Genomic DNA, 17,108 nt, shown 5'->3' with positions numbered 1-17,108 from the left:
CGACGCCGCTCCCCGCCCCTCCCCCCCAGTCCCCGAGATTGGCAGTGGCAAGGGACCCCCTCCCTGCTCCCTGGGGAGGGTCCGGGTCAGAGACTTCCCCCTGCCCTCCTTCCCCAGCGCCTCACGAAGTCCTGATTGGCCGGCTGGGACCGGGCTTGGCTGGACGCTTCCTCACAATGGGAGTCAGGTGACACCTTCAGGCCTTCAGGCCTGCGCCCAACTTCCTTCTTCGTGCTCCTGTGGTCAGGACCACACCTTGCGGTGTGGCAGGTCACACAGTTCTTTTATTTGCATTTTACTGTTTCTGAGATCGACACGGGGGTTGCCGTGGAGATGTATCTCATGGACAGGTTTTAAAGATTATATATACTTGGTACTAGGGGGTATATGTTGGGAGTATGGACAATAAGTAGTGAACCCTGGTGGTACAGAGGCCACTAGGAATCCGACGATTGTGTGCGGTTTCCTTTTCTTCTTCTTAGAATCTAAATAGAACATTTTGTAAGCAGAGACCCAAACCCAGGTCTGCTGACTCCTAGTCCAGTGCTTGTGATGGCTGGTGGGCCCTGAGCTAGGGGTCTGGAGGCCTGGGTTTGAACATCGCCAGCCTCTGACCCAGCTCAGGCCTCAACAAGGCCCATGAGCCAGAAAAGCATGTGGGCCCCAGGAACAGCCCAGACTCAAAACAGGGGCAGGAGTTGGCTGGAGACCTCTGAGGCTGTGGCGATTAAACTGGACAACCTACGTCCAGGTGACTCACCTCTAGGAACAGGGGGTCCCTGGGTGACTGAGGCCTCAGGAGGTAAAGCACAAATGCCTGCAGCATCCGTCCCTGTTTTTGGAGGTTTGAGAGGAGAGTCAAGTGCCTTAACAGGGCAGTGAGTCAGAAGATCATTATGGACCAATTCATAAGGAGACAAAGAGGACCCGCTTTGTTTTGCTTTTAAGAGAACACAAGTGCCTTTAAGTTAATGCCATGCTTGGGGCAGGTGGCATGAGCCCTGACTCCTTGGGGGGGGTCCTTGGGAAGGGGCCCAGCAGCCTGGTGCACAGTAGGCACTCAATATTTGAGCTTCAGAAAGCTCCTTGGAGGGAAGCCCTGTTCGGGCCGACCCTACAGGGGTCCAGGTGGGCGAGCTGGTAGCTGGAGGGTGGGATCCTACAGGCCAGGGAGGAGGGGTGAGGTGTGAGGCCTCTAGCTGTGCATCCTGCCGGGAGGGCTTGGAAGTGGGGCTGGGCTGCGGGGGAGCCAGCGTTCAGGCTGAGGCGTGTCGGGTCTGGGGACAAAGGCCCAGTGAGCAGTAGAGGGGTGGGCTCTGGGGCAGGTCTGCCCACAGCGGCGTGTTGGAGAGGCCTAGGCTGTGGGTGCTGGGCAGTGGCCTCCAGCTGGGAGCACCCCAAGGGCAAGTCCAGGGTCTGTCCCGTTCATCCCAGGGTGTGCTGGAAGCAGCATCTTCAAGGCGTGAAGAAGGGGTAAACGCAGGCACTGCGAGGGGCTGGGGTCACTCGGGTGCGCCGCCGGCCTACTAAACCCTACGGCCACCTTGCTCCTGAAGCCGCTCTCCCTGAGCATCACGCATGTCCCGCTGCCCGGGCATCCCTCCCCCGGCTGGCGCTCTGGGCCTGGAGCAGACCCTGGACCACATACAGCGTCACTCCAGGAACTGGACGAAAGCAGGGCATGGGGATGGGGTGGGGGGAGACCCTACTCCCCGACCTCCTGGGCCTTCCACGACAGCTGGGGAGAGACCCAGAAGCGAAGAAGTCGTGGCCGAGTAAATGAGTACGTCCAGACAGGCCTGCGTTATTACATCAGCCGCTGGGGCCCATGTCTGTTCTTCTTCATTTCCTGAGGATGAAGTTACAGCACAGAATGTGCTCTTTCAAACTTCTCACGTTCCACGGGGCCCCAGGACACTTCCCCCTCCCAGGGGAGGCCACCTTGCGGGGCTCAGACCCCAGCCTTTAAGAGGTGGGAGGGGCCCAAGGCCAGAGCAGTATGAGGACAGCTAGGAGGGGAGAAGTGCTACAGGGGACCAGGGGTCAAGCCAGGTCACTGAATGCACGGTAGAGTTTTTATTTTGCACAGCTTTTATAACTTCTTACACAAGACAGTTTGGGTTTGGAAAATTTAGAAACACCAGCAGGTTAAAAAAAAAAAAAAGGGTCGTAAATGTTCTCACCCTGGAATCTGATGAATTCAGTGACGGGAGGCTATTTGGACCCCGGGTGGGGTGGGGAGCGAGGTTGGAGCTCAAGGTGTCACAGGGTGAGTGGGGTGAGGGTGGGCCGAGGCACCTGCTGTGTAGACCTTCTGGGGTGTTAGGCCGTGCCGGAGGGTGTGCAGGGCGAGGCTGGGGGCCAGGGCAGGCGTGATTCTAGGATGGAAGCCACCGGAACAGGTTCCAAAGCTCCTGGGCAAAGGCTGGTGGGGAGGACAGGGCTGTCAACTGGCCCCCCTCTCACTTGGAATAAAACCCAAGCTCAGTGCCTCAGAGCCCAAGGTGACCTGGCTGCACCCTCACAACTCCAAGCTCATTCCCACCTCAGGGCCTTTGCACTGACTGCTTCCCCTGGGTGGGAGCCCCTCCTCCCAGCCTGGCACAGGTCATCTCCAGAACTCAGTTCCCTGCTCAACTCTCAGCTCCTCAAAAGGGGCTCGGCTGGGGGCCTCCCCACCCCATCCCCATGCCCTGCTTTCGTCCAGTTCCTAGAGTGACACTGTATGTTCCTCTATGTGTTTATCACCTCCCTTCCTCAGGCATGTTAGCTCCACCAGGGCCGGGACTTTGCCCCTCTTTACTAACACTAAACTGGGCCTGGCACACAGCAGGGGTGAGCAGGCAGCCGAGGAGCCTGCCCTGGGGGAGTGAGTCTGGGCTCTGGGCTGTCCTGCCCTGTGGCCACGGGTCTCCCACCCCAAACCTCTAGGATCGGAGTCTCCCATAGAGGCCGCTGAAATGCAGATTCTAGGGCCCCACCTGGGCCCTCGGAGCACGCAGAGGCACAGCCTGCATTGAAGCTGGCCTCTTCGGGGGCTGAGACCGCCTCCAGGGACAGGCTCGGGAAGCTCTGGCTCAGTTTTGCTTTTCAGTCTCAACGGGGAGCCCTCCGGGCTGTGTGGCCCTGTGAGCCATCTTTGTCTCAGGTTCGTCGTCTGTCAGATGGGTTCAGGAGGATTCTAGGGGCCACGCAGAGTGGGCACAGAGCAGGCGCAGACCCGGCCTTGCTGTCGTTCCTCCAGAGCAAAGTGCCCGGCTCTCTGCCTTTATCCATTGACACCTTTGCAGGAAACATGGAAGATCAGAATTAATTAATCAGCTGAGGTACTGAAGGGTTTCCTAAGGGCCTCTTTTTTTTTTTTTAAGGTCTCCTTAAACCCTGACCCCACAGCTGGGCTCCAGGCCCTGGCTCAGGAGGGCCCTCTAATGGCTGCTGAAGATGCTGCAGTGAACAGGCGTGGTGGCTTTGTGCCCGTGCCGATGAAGGGGCTCTGCCCAAGGGGCGTCTTTCTCCCGGTGGATAAACGTCTGCCGTCTGCGTGACCCTCTGGCCTCTGGTCCAGTCTGCACTGGGAGTGACTCAGCCACCCCAGTGAGGGTGTCTGCGCTGGGCCTCAGAGGGTGAAGGGCCTGGGACCCCTTAGGGACAGTCAGCCAGTGTCCTGGTGGCCCCTCCCAAGTCCACGGCGCCCAGAGTTCTCCTGTTGGGTAGATTTTGCGGAATTCACATCTCAGTTGAATTTAGTCATCCCCAAAGCGGCCACCGCGCTGTGTGTGTGGGTTTCTTGCATCTTCCTTCAGCTGCAAACAGTCACAGTTTTCCCCAGGGCCACCTCTCCAAGTGAGCTGTGGCCTCCGCTGCGCTCCGCACCCACTTGGCCTTGGAGTGAGTGGACCGAGAGGCAGGATCGAGGGAGGCTCTGGCCAGATTATGAGATGACCAGAAACTCAAGATGGGGAGTGATATAAATAGACACTGGCAAGTGCTTCTGGTGTAAAAATAGAGCTAAGGGGAAGTGCCTGGGGCGCCCTGGACCCGGAAGGCCAGTAGGGGTGGACCCCGGCTTGGGTTGGGCTAACTGGCCAGCACAGAGGGGCTGGGCTGGGGGGAGCTTGGCCAAGCGTGGACACGTGTGCTTGCTGCCCACGGGCCTCCTGGGGCCAGGCCTGATCGGTGCCCTCTGGGGGCTCCACTGTCATGGTGGGGGCAGCTGGGTGAGCAGACCGTCCCCGGCTGACGGGCAGTGTGAGCAGGCACCCAGCGCAGTGGCCAGAGGAGGGCCGTGTGGCCCCACCCAGGCGGAGTCGGCGGGAGGGTGGGGCCCCGGGCAGGGGTACTGGGTACTGAGCCCGGGGGCGTGTCCGGACGGCAGGGTGGCAGGCAGGCTCCTCGCCAGCGCCGGAGACCACGGAGAAAGGGGCTGAGAGAAAGACCTCGGCACCCTGGAACCCAGGAGCCCTGCTGTGCTTGTTGGACCCAGAGTCCAAGCTCCCCTGTTCCAGAACCTGTCCGGGTGGGAGGGGCCTTTGTCAGCGCTGTGTCCCTCCTCCCTCCTGTGGCTTCCTCTGTCCTGCCTGCCCAGCCTGGGGCAGTCACCCAGCCAGATGTGAGCCAGCGCCCGACTGGGGCCACTGAGCAGGGAGAACGGTCCCCTCTGCCCGAGCCAGAATCCCCCCTCTGCCTCCTGCCCCGCTGCTTTGGGCTCTGCCCTCTGGAGCCCCTGCCACGGGCCCGGCCTTGGGCCCCTTGGGTGCCGGACACTTGGCTCCTGTGCCACTCAGCCAGGGGCCAGGCTCACCTCCCAGGTGAACCCCTCTCGGGGCCTTGCTGTCCAAATGGAGGGTGGCGGGCCAGCTTCTGTCGTCCGCCTTTGAGCATCTGTTGTGCCAGCGGGGGTGCAGGTGAGCCTGCCCTCAGGGGCTTCCTGTCAGAGTGTGCCTCTCTCTCCTTCCCAGCTGGCTCAGGCGTCTCCTCCGCCCTGACACTTTGTCCCAGCCTCCCCTCCTTCACTGGCCACTGCCCCCCCAGGCCCGCCGCTTCCCCTGGATGTGCCCTTGCCCACAACCAATGAGATGTGTCCACATGCTCCAGCCAGGGTGGTCCAAGCCCCTCCCAGTCCTGGCCCGCCTTCGGCCTTCCCCCACCGCGCTCCCTGCCGGTCTCGTCCAGGTCTCATGGGCTGAGGACGCCCGTCCAGGCAAGCGCTCCTCTTGCTGCCTGTGAGCAATTTGTCTTTTTTTTTTTTTTTTGGCTGCACGACGTGGCCTGCGGAACTTCCCCGGCCGGGGATCAAACCCAAGCACCCTGCAGTGGAAGTGCGGAGTCTTAACCGCTGGACCACCAGGCAGGTCCCCCTGTTGCTGCCTGTGCAGAAACCACCCCCTTCAAGAGGGCCATGACTGCATAAAGGCGTTGTGGCCGGACCCCGGCTGTGTGGGAAGCTAGGCGCCGTGTTTTGAGCCTGCTCAGGCGGTCCTGTGGAGCAGGTCCATTTGGCCAGGAACTGAGGCCCCCAGCCGACAGCCGTGTGAGCGAGTCAGCCTGGAACACGGTCCTCCGGCCCCCGGCAGGCGTCCGATGGCGCAGCCCTGGCTGACAGCTTGACTGCAGCCTCACGAGAGACCGTGAGCCAGAGCCCGGAAACTAAGCTGCTACCGGATCCCTGACCCTCAGAAACGGCGAGATAATAAACATTTGGTATCATAAGCTTCTGAGGAATTCGGGGATAATTTCTCATGCAGTAATAGATAACGAATACACTCCCCAGCCAGGACGGGGCTGCCGGGCAGCATCTGAGTCATTTTTGCATCCCAGCACCCAATGTGAGGCCTGCACAAGAAGGTGTGCGCTGGAATGAATGAACGATTGACAGACGTCAATAGCTTGCTCTCCCCACATCATCAGATATGATGGGCCTCAGGCCCTGCTTGGGACAGAGCCTCATTCCTCAATCCACGCCCCTGGGTCTTAGATCTGGGTGGTGTCAGAGGTCATCTTGTCCAGGCGAGAAGCCTGAGGCCCAGGGGGTATGGTCCTCTCAGCCCTTCCAGCCAGTGGACCCCAGGGTTGAAGATGCCTCCTGGGCAGGTCGTGAAGGGGTCACAGGGGACTGGAAACAGGAGACGCTGCAAGAAGTGACCGGAGGGTTTTGGCTATGGCCTGGGTGCCGGGGAACTGGGGAGACAAGGCCGGCGTGTGGGTGGAGGCAGGGCAGGACTGGAGGAGCCTGACTGCAGGCCCAGGAGCAAGCCAGCAGCGGAGCCGGGCCTGAGGCTGCTGGCGGGCCCTTCGAGGGTCTCTTCTGCTCTGTCTGACAGCCGGTGCCTGGAGCCTTCAAAGTCCTTACTGGCATTGGGACTTCCCTGGCCGTCCAGTGGTTAAGACTCCGCGCTTCCACTGCAGGGGCTGTGGGTTCGACCCCTGGTCGGGGAGCTAAGATGCCACATGCTGTGTGGTGAGGCCAACAAAATAAGAAAAAAAGAATTTTAAAAGTCCTTATCTGCATTAACCCTGCCCTAGGTAGCTGTCGTCCCTGTTCGCAGATAGGGAAACTGAGTCATGGGGTCCAGTTCATCGGTGTCACCGGTGGCACAGCGGGGCGCAAATTCCAGATCTTCCCCTAATTGTCACTGGTTGTTTCTCTCTGGCCCACGGTGTCCTCATCTGTAACACAGGGGTGGCTCCAGGGGGCCTGGCGCTCTGAGCTGAGCTCAGACGTAAAGGCAGCACCATCTGGCACCCCCACTGGGAGCAGTGGGAGCTGGGGGCAGCCATTCCTGTTCACCCCGTTGCCAGGGTGGAGGTGGGGGCACGGGAGACAGCAGGGGACGCCCTGTCATATGCTTTGCGACCGAGGCCCTGGGAGCCAGGGCCCTAACCCCTCAGGATATCAGAGGGGGGCTAGGGTGTCTGGGAGAACTGAGGTGGGGACTCTTCCACCCCCTTTCCCCCGAACCAGTCACACCCTAGAGATACCCCCCCCCACCAAAGGTGGGTGCAGGCTTGCCTCCTGCCCGTGGCCGTGTGGTCTGCAGCACCCAGCTGGGCATGGTGCCATCAGGCAGAGCACGGCAGGGGTCGAGCCAGAGTGTACAGGCTTCTCTCCTGTCCCATTTTACAGATGAAGAAACTGAGGCTCGGAGAGTCACAGAGTGAGCCAGGAGAGTACCCGGGCCCTCCTGACCTCGCCCAGTCTTGCCAAGGAGCCCCATTTTCTGGAAATGCCAATCTCCGGAGCCAGGCCAGTCCTCCAGTGCCCATTCTGGACTCATTGCCTGGAAATCCCACTGTCCCCCTCACCCCCGCCCCTCTAAATCCTGTCAAAAATGGCAACGTACGTGACAGATAAAAATAGTTCAGGTATCCTTGACCCAACAAACTCCTCTCTGAGAACGTGCCCACTGAAACGCCAAAGACTCCAAAGCGTGATTATTGGAGCACTTTCTGTAATAGACCGGAGTATCAAGTACAGTCCAAAGGACATCACTAGCTCCAAGGACACCACTAGCAAGTTGAATCATAAGGGTGATATTCAGAGCGTCTCCTGGCTGAAGGCATGGCTCCAGGAGCCTCGTGGCTGCTGACGCTTCAGCTCTCTCAAAGCCATATGGTGGGAAGCAACAGAACTGCTCTCTTACAAAGACACTGAGGCCCCAGCTGATCACACAGTGAGAAGCGCAGGGTGAAGGCCACGCCCGGGCAGCCTGGCTCAGCCTCCTGTCCACCCAGGCCGCGCGGCCACCCCACGGGCACTGTGTTCATGCAAGAGAAGGAAGTGAGTCCCCAGGTGCCACGGTGGCAAGGCGTCCCAGATGTATTGATAAGGAAAGGAAGCAAGTCGCAAAACGATGGTAAAAAAGAACTTGTATCTGCCTGCGTCGTGCTGGGAGGCGGGACCCGCGCCTGGGTGGTGGGGCTCTCACTTCTGTGCCGGCTGCATCTCTTTGGTCTGGACTTTTTGTTAGTAACTTGCAGTCATTCCTTTTGCTATGAAGTGTAAGAACGCGTTTTAGGATGTGTCAAGCTCCTCCATGGCGCCTCGGCCAGCAAACAGCCCCGCCATGCCCAGGGGGGTCTCGCTCCTCCGAGCCCTTTGCATCGGCGGGGCCGCGGTTGTCTGTGCCATGTCTGTCTCCCCCTAGAGGGCGGCTCGGAACTCCTCGCTCGGGCTTTGTAGGGCCGCACGTGGTGGGGCTCCGCCGTTGGTGGAGGAGGCCTACAGCCGACCTTGCTGCTAGTGATAGTAACCCTTGCCACTGGGAGGCGTGGCCCCAGCAGCTGCCCATGGGCTCTGTCTCCTGCCATCCATGCAAGACTCAGAGAGGTCACACCACTGTCCGAGTTCACACAGCTGGGAGAGGTGGAGCCAGGAGCCAAGTCTAGGCTGGGGTCTCCCCCAAACCATGTGGGGTTCTCCTGAGCCAAAGCCCCTGCCCACCCTGCCACCAGGCGGCCTCTTTGCCAACTCCTGTGCCGGGGTGAGCACATGACCCTGCCTGGGCTCATCCATCTGTCCATCCACTATCCATCCATCCAACCATCCCTCATCTATCTACCCATGCCCCACCTTTCCATCGCTCTGTCTGTCCTTCCATCTATCAGTCCTTCTCTGCTTCCGTCTATCCATCCATCCATCTCTCCATCTATCCACGCTTCCATTCACTGACTCATTTTTTTCACGCATTTACTCATCCAGTCTCGCCAGGGTGCTCACCCTGGGCTGGGCGCTGTGGGCTCAGGGATCCAGTACGACCCTGCCTGCCGAAGCTCACAGCTGGCTGGGGAAACGCGTAGACCTGCACAAAGCAGCCTGAACGGTGAGGTGGCATGTTTTCTGTTTCTGCTGTGGAGAAGGCTGAAGTTTGGGCATGTTTGTTCAGGAGACAAAGGGCAGGTGAAACCTGGCTGCAGTGACCAAGAAAACACGCCTGTCTCAAATGCCACCTCTTGGGGTGCCCTTTCTAGCACTGTCCCCGCCCCTACCACCACCCCCTGTCCCCTCCCTACTCTGACTCTCACTGGCACTTATCGCCCTCTGGCAGACTCTTTATTTCGGTTATTTATTGTGTTGGTTTTCTGTCTCCTCCCCTGGAACGTAAGAGCCAGGAGAGGACCTTTGCCTGTGCTTACCGCAGTGGCCCAGTGCCTAGAATGTGGCATGTAGCAGGCATGCAGTCTGTGTTGCCCAGGTGGGGGGCATGGGTGGGGTGGGCTGTTGTCCAGGGGCGGAGACCATGAAGCTGGGGGCTGTGCACATGGGTAGCGGGAGTGGATCCCAACGTGAACTTCAGAGGGTTGACCTCAGGACTGGGTGCCTCACAGGATGTGGGGTGCAGGGGGAAGGGTGGCCAGGGCAATTCCTGGGCTCTGGCTCAGGTGCCTGGGGCTGGGTGGCACTTAACTACATTAGACACTGCAGGAAACATGAGAGTAGACAGTTCCCTGTTCTTTCAGTTAGACAACACGCCTCAAGCTCCCTCATCATCCAAGGTTCCGGCCCCTCAAGTGTAACATCTGCAGTTGAACCCATGTCCCAAATGGATTTGCCCTGCTCAGAACTGTCCTGTCGTCACCTCCCTCCTTCTAGAACCTATGTTCCTACTAATGCAGCCTTAGCGTCTGGCTGGCCACTCCCACAGGGACACACGCGGGGCTTGCCCTGAGTGCTCACAGACGAGAGGCAGGCACTGTCCTCATTTCATGGGTGCAGAAACGGAGGCTCAGAGAGGTCAAGGGCTTGCGCAAGGTCTCAGAGCTGGGATTTGAAGGCAGACAGCCTGGCTCCTAACCAGATGCTAGCCTGAACCTCTCTGAAGGCCAGGATGGGTATCAGGACTGGCCTTGGAAAGGCTGCCTTTTGCCCTTTGTCCTCTGTCGTGGCAGCGGCCACTGCCAACCTGTGTCCCCCCCCCCCCTTGCTCCACAAACAGCTGGGCAGGTGGAGGCAGGGCTCCCCCTCTGTCAGCACCAGTCAGTTCAAGGCCAGCCTGCAGATCCTTCTGTCAGAGGACAGGAAATGGGCGGACACATGGCCCCTGCCCCAGGGCCGCCTGGACAGGGCTGCCCAGACACTGCCCTGTCAACACCTCTCCCCACCGGGGGTGACCCTGGGCAAGTGCACAGCCTCCCTGAGCCTCAGTGACCTCGAAGGGCTGTGTGGGGTCACGTGGGGGCGTGTGGGTCGATGGCCATGAGCGCAGGGCTCACGGGCGTCAGGGCCTGGCCCTCGGCAGCAGAGAGGGGCTGGTTGTGCAAGTATCCAGCGATCCACTCTGGCCCTGCTGCTTGCATGGCCCTGGACGAGTCCCTTTTCCGGGCCTCAGCGGCTCCATCTGTAAAACGAGACCATCAGCCCTGCCTCCCTCCCGGGGCTGTGACGAGGACCCCTGAGCTGGTGAGGGAGTGCTTGGTTAACTAAACGGGCTGCAACTGCCGGGGGGTGCGTCACCATTCTCAACAGTGGTTTCCAGTGCCCAGCAGACAGAAGTGGCCTCTTATTGGAGCGGCGTCCCCTCCAGGAGTGCCCTGGTTTGGTTAGAGGCCAAATCAGCAGCCCCTGCCCCCGTCCTTTTGTTCAGTGAGCCCTGCTCAGAGCTGGGTCCGTGTTGGGCGCTGGGGACTCAGAACAGAGGCAGACCTGGCTGGGGCCCTGGGCGCAGGGAGAGAGGTATGGAAGCGGCAGGGGAAGTGTGGGCCCGGGGTGGTGTGAAGGGCGTGGGGTAGAGGGTGGGCTGCCCGTGACCTCTGTTGGGGCTGCTCACAGAAGGGCTCTGGCCTGCCTCCTGGACGCTTAGTCGTCGGTGGCCTGTCGCCCCCAACCCCCTCCCTGCTAACTGGAGCTCCCTGGGGACGGGGCTGGGGTCTTATTTGCCTCGGTGCAGCCTCAACTCAGATAGTGTTTGTTGAATGAATCAGTGACGGAGCTTTGAGGGTTCCCTGGGCAGGAACAATTCCAGGGGAGTCGAGGAGGCCCCAGGACACGGATAAAGTCTGAGCTTGGGCTGGGAGGGATGGGGGCATCACAGCCTCCCCAGGAGCGGTCTGGACGTGGCCTGGGGCCAGGCCTGCAGGCGGTGCATACGGTGATCCTGCTTCCTGAGCTTAAGCCTTCCCGACACCTGGGTTCTGAGCACACTGGAACAAGGGTCCTTTGGGGTAGTTGGGAGGGAGTCCAGGTGGGCACTGACCGGCCTGCTGCCCAGCACGGCCTCTGCCTTCGGGGCCACTGGTCAGCAGGCTCCGCCCCCCACCGCAGGTATAAGGTCTGAGAGGAGCCAGCGGGGAGCTGTTGAGGCCACCCTGGTGGTGGCAACGTACCTCCCTCAGGCACGCTGACCGCAGGGCCTTCCCCACCAGCCACACTGTCCATGGAGTTTGCTGCTGGAGCCATCGGAGGTAACAGTGGAGACAGAGGGGTCTCGGGGGGGAACGCTGCTCCTGGGGCCAGCAGGAGGGGCTGGAGGGGGTGCTCTGCCCGGGCAGCAGTGGGGTTTGAAGCCCCCCGGAAGTGGCCGGCACCTGGTGTGGGCCACAGGTGCTGGGAGGACAGAGCAGTCTTCCCAGAGGCTCGGGGCAGGCGACACAGGGCCCAGGAGGAGCTTTTGGGGGGCCGGCGGGGGGGAGTCTGCACTGGCCTGGGGGGCCTCAGCCTGGGAGGCTGAGGGGCTGCTGGGTGGGAGGAGAGGGTGGTCTCTGCATGGCCAGGGGGAGCCTGGGAGCTGTAAGCATGGAGTGGGATGGCGGAGTCATGGGAGGGGAGGGGAGGCTCCAGGAGAGGGTGGACAGTCAGGACAGATGGGGCCTGGGGCCTGCCACACTGACTGCAAGGGTGGGCGCGGAAAGGGAGGGTCCCAGCCGAGCCCAGCACCCCCGTCCGCTGGCTGTGTGCACACACAGGGCCAATCCCGGCCTTGCTTACCCCCGGACCGTTTTCACTTTTGGGGAAAGGGCTATTGTGAACGCCCGATCCAGAGGTAGCCGGCCCATGGGGAACGGGCTCCTACCAGCATCGATCACACACACACAGGCTATTTTGGGCGAGGCACCCTTGGCCTTGCTCCTCTTGTGAAACAGCAGCGGCTGCCCGTCAATACTTCTGGGAACCGTGTGGGGTGTTTTCAGAAGGGGAGGGCGGTGCCGAGCCAGGAAAGACCAGGGCCCTGGCCTCATCACTGGGTTTCCTGAGGTCCTGCTGTGGGCCGGGCCTGAGGCCAGCTGCTTCGCTGGACCTTAGCCCCCTAAGGAGGAGGCTCAGAGAAGGGACTTGACTTGCCCAAGATCACATGGCAGGAAGGGCTCCCGAGTCCTGCATCTTTTCTCCAGAGCCCAGGGAAGCCCTAGGTGGCAAGGGCTCCTGCTCTGTGCCTGGCTCCGGGTCATGGGGATCAGACCTGGGCCTTTTCCTTGAGGAACTCTAGTTCTGGAGTCAGAGACGGCAGGCGGTGGGACAGCAGCAAAGCCATATGACAGGGGCTGTGACTAACGTGTTTTCTGGCACAGAGGCAGCCCAGAGTACAGGGGTCAGGGAGGGCTCCTGAGAGGAGGTGATGCTACGGCAGGGCTTTGATGGATGAGTAGAAGTTTGGTGAGGTATATGTAAGGGTCAAGGAGGGGTAATTCTACCCAAGTCAGTCAGTCAGTCAGTCTTTTGCTTCACTCTTTGTTCCTTCACTCATTCATTCAGTTTATTCTTTCATTCATGCGTATTTAGCGAGTCCTGGGATACACAGTAAATAGGGCACAGCCCCCACATGCCTTACTGTCCTCAGATGGCCCTCACTGCCCCCCCCAACCAGGGATGAAATCCCAGGGACCTGCCCACTAGCTCTCTGTCTTTCTCATGGCAGTGCTGGGGGCTTGGACGTTGAGACCCTGGTGTCAAGACAGGAGAAAGAGATAGGCGGGTGGCACCTGGCCCTCTTTGCAGGAGGCAGAGGGCCCTGGTCCAGGAAGCCTTGAGTCCTACTCTGTCCCATGCAAACTTGTGCTTCCAGGCAGTTCCTCACAGAGGCCTGGGGTGACCCGGACTTTCCCAGCCCCCAGCCTCTGCTTGGGCTGTGTCCCCCCGCCATCACCCCCAGAGCTGTGAGGTGCAGCTGCCTCCTGGCTTGCAGACAAACCCTTCACAGACTGAGACTTGAGGGCGAGCTCGGCCTGGCTTGGAGACAGGGCCCAGCAAATTTTGGACCAAGTCTCCCAAAACACACTGCCAGAGGGGAGGCCAAGGGGTGTCCCTGGCTTTCAGAATGAGGCTCCAGTGGGCCAAGACTCGGGAAGGAGAAACCACGAGCAGCCTGGCAGACATCAGTTCACCTCTCTGAGCCTCAGTTTCCTCATCTGTAAAATGGGGGTCACGCTCCCTCACTGATGAGACACGGTGTGGAAGAGAAGAGCCAGGTGTGGCCTTTCTCAGCAGGAGCACCGTCAGGGTTCACCCACCGCCTCTCCCTGGGACGGCTCAGGCTCCCGCTCCTCTCACCGGTTCCTCTGGTTTCCTTCCAGGCGTCTGCGGTGTTGCTGTGGGCTACCCCCTGGACACGGTGAAGGTGCGGTCATCACCAGGTCCCTGCTACCCACCCCAAGGCCCCTGCCTGGGCTTAAGCCCCCGTTCATGGCCAGAAGACCTTTCTAGCCTGCTATTCAGAGCCAGTCGCCCCATGCTCCTCGGGACTGTAGTGCCCCTTTCTCCCCCTGTGCCTCAAATTTCTCATCTTAGATGGGGCTCACTGTCCCTGCTCTGCCCACAGTCAGCAAGGCTGCGACAATCAGGTGTTGGCTCTTCCCCTCCCCCAGGGCCTGCCAACCTTGCCCCTGGCCTGGAGCCACCCCTTCCTGAAGCCCACTTCTCCCACAGGTCAGGATCCAGACAGAGCCCAAGTACACGGGCATCTGGCACTGCATCCGGGACACTTATCGCCGAGAGCGGGTAGGCCTGGGGAGAGGGTCACGGCAGCAGGATGTTGGGGCCTCGGACCCCAGGGCTGCCACTCACCAACCAGCCTGGCAATACTGAGCTCCTCTCTGAGCCTCAGTTCTCTCACCTTCCAAATGGGAAAAGTTGTACCAACCTCCTGGATTCCTCCGAGAACAAGAGCCAGGGTGTCTGGCACACAGGAGGTGCTCAGAATGAGGTCCTGCCTCCAGAAGAGGGTCTAGAGGGGACATCTGGGGACTTGGAAGGTCTGGGGAGGAACCTGTTTGCATTTCTGTCCCCTCCAGCCTGGGCACCCCTTGAAAGAATGCTGGGTGGAGTCATCAGGGGTCCCAGGGTCCAGCTCGGAGCCCCGTCCAGAGGAGGGTCTCAGGGACACTTACCAAAGTGAAGTTGGGAATCAGTCCCGACCAGGGGTGAGCAAAAGAGAAACAGCAACGAGCAAGCTGCTAGTTCAATGTCATCGTCATCAAACAGCTGCCCTAGGTCAGGCCTGGCCCCCCGCCCTTCAATCCCTCAGCACAACCTCACGAGTCGGGGGTTACAATCCCCATTTTACAGCCAAGGAAACTGAGGCCTGAGGCAGTCTACATGACTTGCCTGAGGGAGGACAGGGCAGGGGCTCAGGACCCCCTCGGGCAGCCACTCCCCCCAGCTGGGCCTCTGGCCTGACTCGAGCCCTCGGGCCCCCTCCACCTGCCGCCAGGTGTGGGGCTTCTACAGGGGCCTCTCGCTGCCCGTGTGCACCGTGTCCCTGGTGTCGTCCGTGTCTTTCGGCACCTATCGCCACTGCCTTGCACACGTCTGCCGGTTCCGCTATGGCAGCGCCGACGCCAAGCCTGCCAAGACGGACATCACGCTCTCTGGATTCGCCTCCGGCCTCGTCCGCGTGAGTGGGGTGGGGTGACGGGGTCCCGGGACCGCAGGGGTGGGGAGAGGCTGGATGGATCCTGGGGGACTGTGGCTGAGGACACAGCTGACTCGGTAACTGAGGGCAGGCTAGGGAGCCTCTCTGAGCTTCTGTCTCTTCATCTGTGAGAGGCGTGGTGAGGTCACGCACGTGAAACCCCCAGCACGGGGTCTGACAGGTATGAGCGAGCACGACATGTAGCCAGTGTTATTAGTAAAATTATCCTCTATGTTATCTATTAACTTTATCAATGCTTACATTAAGTGTTACATTATTCTTACACTAAATACTTACATTAATTAAATAATACATTAATATGTCATTCATAGATTAATGATGAGATTAAGCGCTTTCGTGAACTGGAGTCACATTTACCCAACACCTACTGTGTGTCAGGCCACTCTGCCAGCAGAGAATGTGTAGCTAAAGGAAGCGCTGGCTCCGGCTGGGTGGGCGCAGCCGGCTTTGAACCCCACTCCACCATGGCCCGTGGGCCAGCCCGGAGCCTCCTGGGGCCCAGGCTCCCTGGCGGTCACCACGGGCCACAGGGGCGGAGGGAGGCCAGGGGCAGGGAGTGCGGGCAGCGGGCAGCGCTGCATCCTCATCCCTGTCGGCCCCGCCCCTGCTCCAGGTGTTCCTGACCTCGCCCACCGAGGTGGCCAAGGTCCGCCTGCAGACGCAGACACACACGCAGATGCAGACGCAGCAGCGGCGCCCCTCGGCCTCGGGGCCCTCGGCTGCGCCCCCCACGTGCCCTGCGCCCGCTGTGGGTCGGGCGCCAGGGCCCAAGTACCGCGGGCCGCTGCACTGCTTGGCCTCGGTGGCCCGGGAGGAGGGCCTGCGCGGCCTCTACAAGGGCAGCTCGGCCCTGCTTTTCCGGGACGGTCACTCCTTTGCCACCTACTTCCTCTCGTACGCCGTCCTCTGTGAGCAGCTGACTCCCGCTGGCCGCAGCCGGCCAGGTGAGCGGGGGCCAGGGCCTGGGGCGGTGCTGGTGGTGAGGCTCAGCCTGGCGGGAGTTGGCGTGGGGGGAGGAGACGGGCTGAGGTCACACTGGCACCCGGTGCCTCCCAGGTGGGAAGCTCATTGCCCTCAACATGAGTCAGGACAGGCCTGCTCTGGGTGGCCCTGGACAGGTCATGTCGGTGGCGAGAGCCCAGGGCTCCCTCATGGCCAGGCCCCGCCCTGGGTGCCCACCAGCGCTCCTCGGGAGCCCCAGTGCGGCTTCCAACCAACGTGCCCATGGGGCCCTCCCCGCAGACGTCTTGGGCGTGCTGGTGGCCGGTGGCTGTGCAGGGGTGCTGGCCTGGGCCGTGGCCACCCCCATGGACGTGATCAAGTCGCGCCTGCAGGCGGATGGGCAGGGCCAGCGCCGCTACCGGGGCCTCCTGCACTGCGTGGTGACCAGCGTTCGGGAGGAGGGGCCGAGGGTGCTCTTCAAGGGGCTGTCGCTCAACTGCTGCCGCGCCTTCCCCGTCAACATGGTGGTCTTTGTCACCTACGAGGCCGTGCTGAGGCTCATGCAGGGCCTGCTCTCATAGCTGGCGCCCATCCCCCGGGGCCAACCCGCCAGCAGCTTCCAGAGGCCGCAGGGGCTGGAGGGGGCGGAGGGGAGTGTCGGGGTCTGGGCCCCAGGGGGCCATCCCCCCGGCTGACCACGAGGAGGTCAAGGGGCCCAGGGCTGGCCTGAGGGTCACAGGAGCCAGGGAAAAGCGGGCCTCTGGGATGCGGATGCGGCCGCCTGCAGCCGTCTTTGCGTGTGGTCAGTGGCTCGTGCCGGCTCCCCTCCCACCTCGTCCCGCCGCCCCCTCGGCTCCCCATCCTTCTCTCCCCGCTCGGCTCTCTCTGCTGGGCAGCGTGCTCTTCATTCCTGGTCCTCAGACGCAGCCAACTGGTCTCCCCACCAGCTGGAACCCGGGTGCAGCCGCCTGGCACCCGGTGCGCTCGGTCCCCACACCAGGATGCTCAGGGAGGTGTCGCCCGAGCCCGGTCACCCCCCTCACTCCGCCTGTGGGCCCGAGACTCAGCGGCGAGCTGTTGCCAATAAAACGTTTCTCGGGCAGTTCGGTGGTGTTGCTCCGTGGTCTGTGGGGCTGGTGACTGGGTCCCCATCTCCAGCTTGTCCTCAGAGGCCAAGCCCTCCACACCTGTGTGACCAGGGCTCCCACTGCACTGACGGCACGCCGAGGCCCCGCCAGCTCTCCGGCTGGCCCCGCTCCCTCGGCCTTTGGGGCCGAGGGCCACGCCTGTGCGCTGAACCTGCCC

At 61.3% G+C, this 17,108-nt stretch overlaps 1 protein-coding gene across 2 annotated transcripts; it reads left to right on the top strand.

The window, feature by feature from the left end:
* Positions 1–10,434: 10,434 nt before the first annotated feature.
* Positions 10,435–17,108, top strand: SLC25A47 (solute carrier family 25 member 47). Of its 2 annotated transcripts, XM_082842643.1 has the most exons (7): positions 10,447–10,669; positions 11,258–11,397; positions 13,504–13,547; positions 13,856–13,927; positions 14,640–14,822; positions 15,475–15,805; positions 16,104–16,502. In XM_082842643.1, exons 2-7 carry the CDS (start codon positions 11,370–11,372, stop codon positions 16,382–16,384), a joined length of 939 nt encoding a protein of 312 aa, XP_082698769.1. In that variant the 5' UTR covers positions 10,447–10,669; positions 11,258–11,369; the 3' UTR covers positions 16,385–16,502. The 2 variants fall into 2 exon arrangements, with proteins under 2 accessions (XP_082698768.1, XP_082698769.1); XM_082842642.1 differs by having other exon boundaries at positions 10,435–10,669; positions 15,475–17,108.

The sequence above is a fragment of the Leucopleurus acutus genome, assembly GCF_964270905.1.
Source record: "Leucopleurus acutus genome assembly, chromosome: 1".
Taxonomy (NCBI): domain Eukaryota; kingdom Metazoa; phylum Chordata; class Mammalia; order Artiodactyla; family Delphinidae; genus Leucopleurus; species Leucopleurus acutus.
The sequence above is the reverse complement of the archived record's forward strand: the minus strand, read 5'-3'. Positions and strand labels throughout refer to the sequence as shown.

Coding starts and splice junctions, on each gene's coding strand:
- SLC25A47 (XM_082842642.1), top strand. CDS start 11,370: ATGGAGTTTGCTGCTGGAGCCATCGGAG. Junction 13,548..13,855: donor ACCCCCTGGACACGGTGAAG/GTGCGGTCATCA, acceptor CTTCTCCCACAG/GTCAGGATCCAGACAGAGCC. Junction 14,823..15,474: donor TCGCCTCCGGCCTCGTCCGC/GTGAGTGGGGTG, acceptor CCCCTGCTCCAG/GTGTTCCTGACCTCGCCCAC.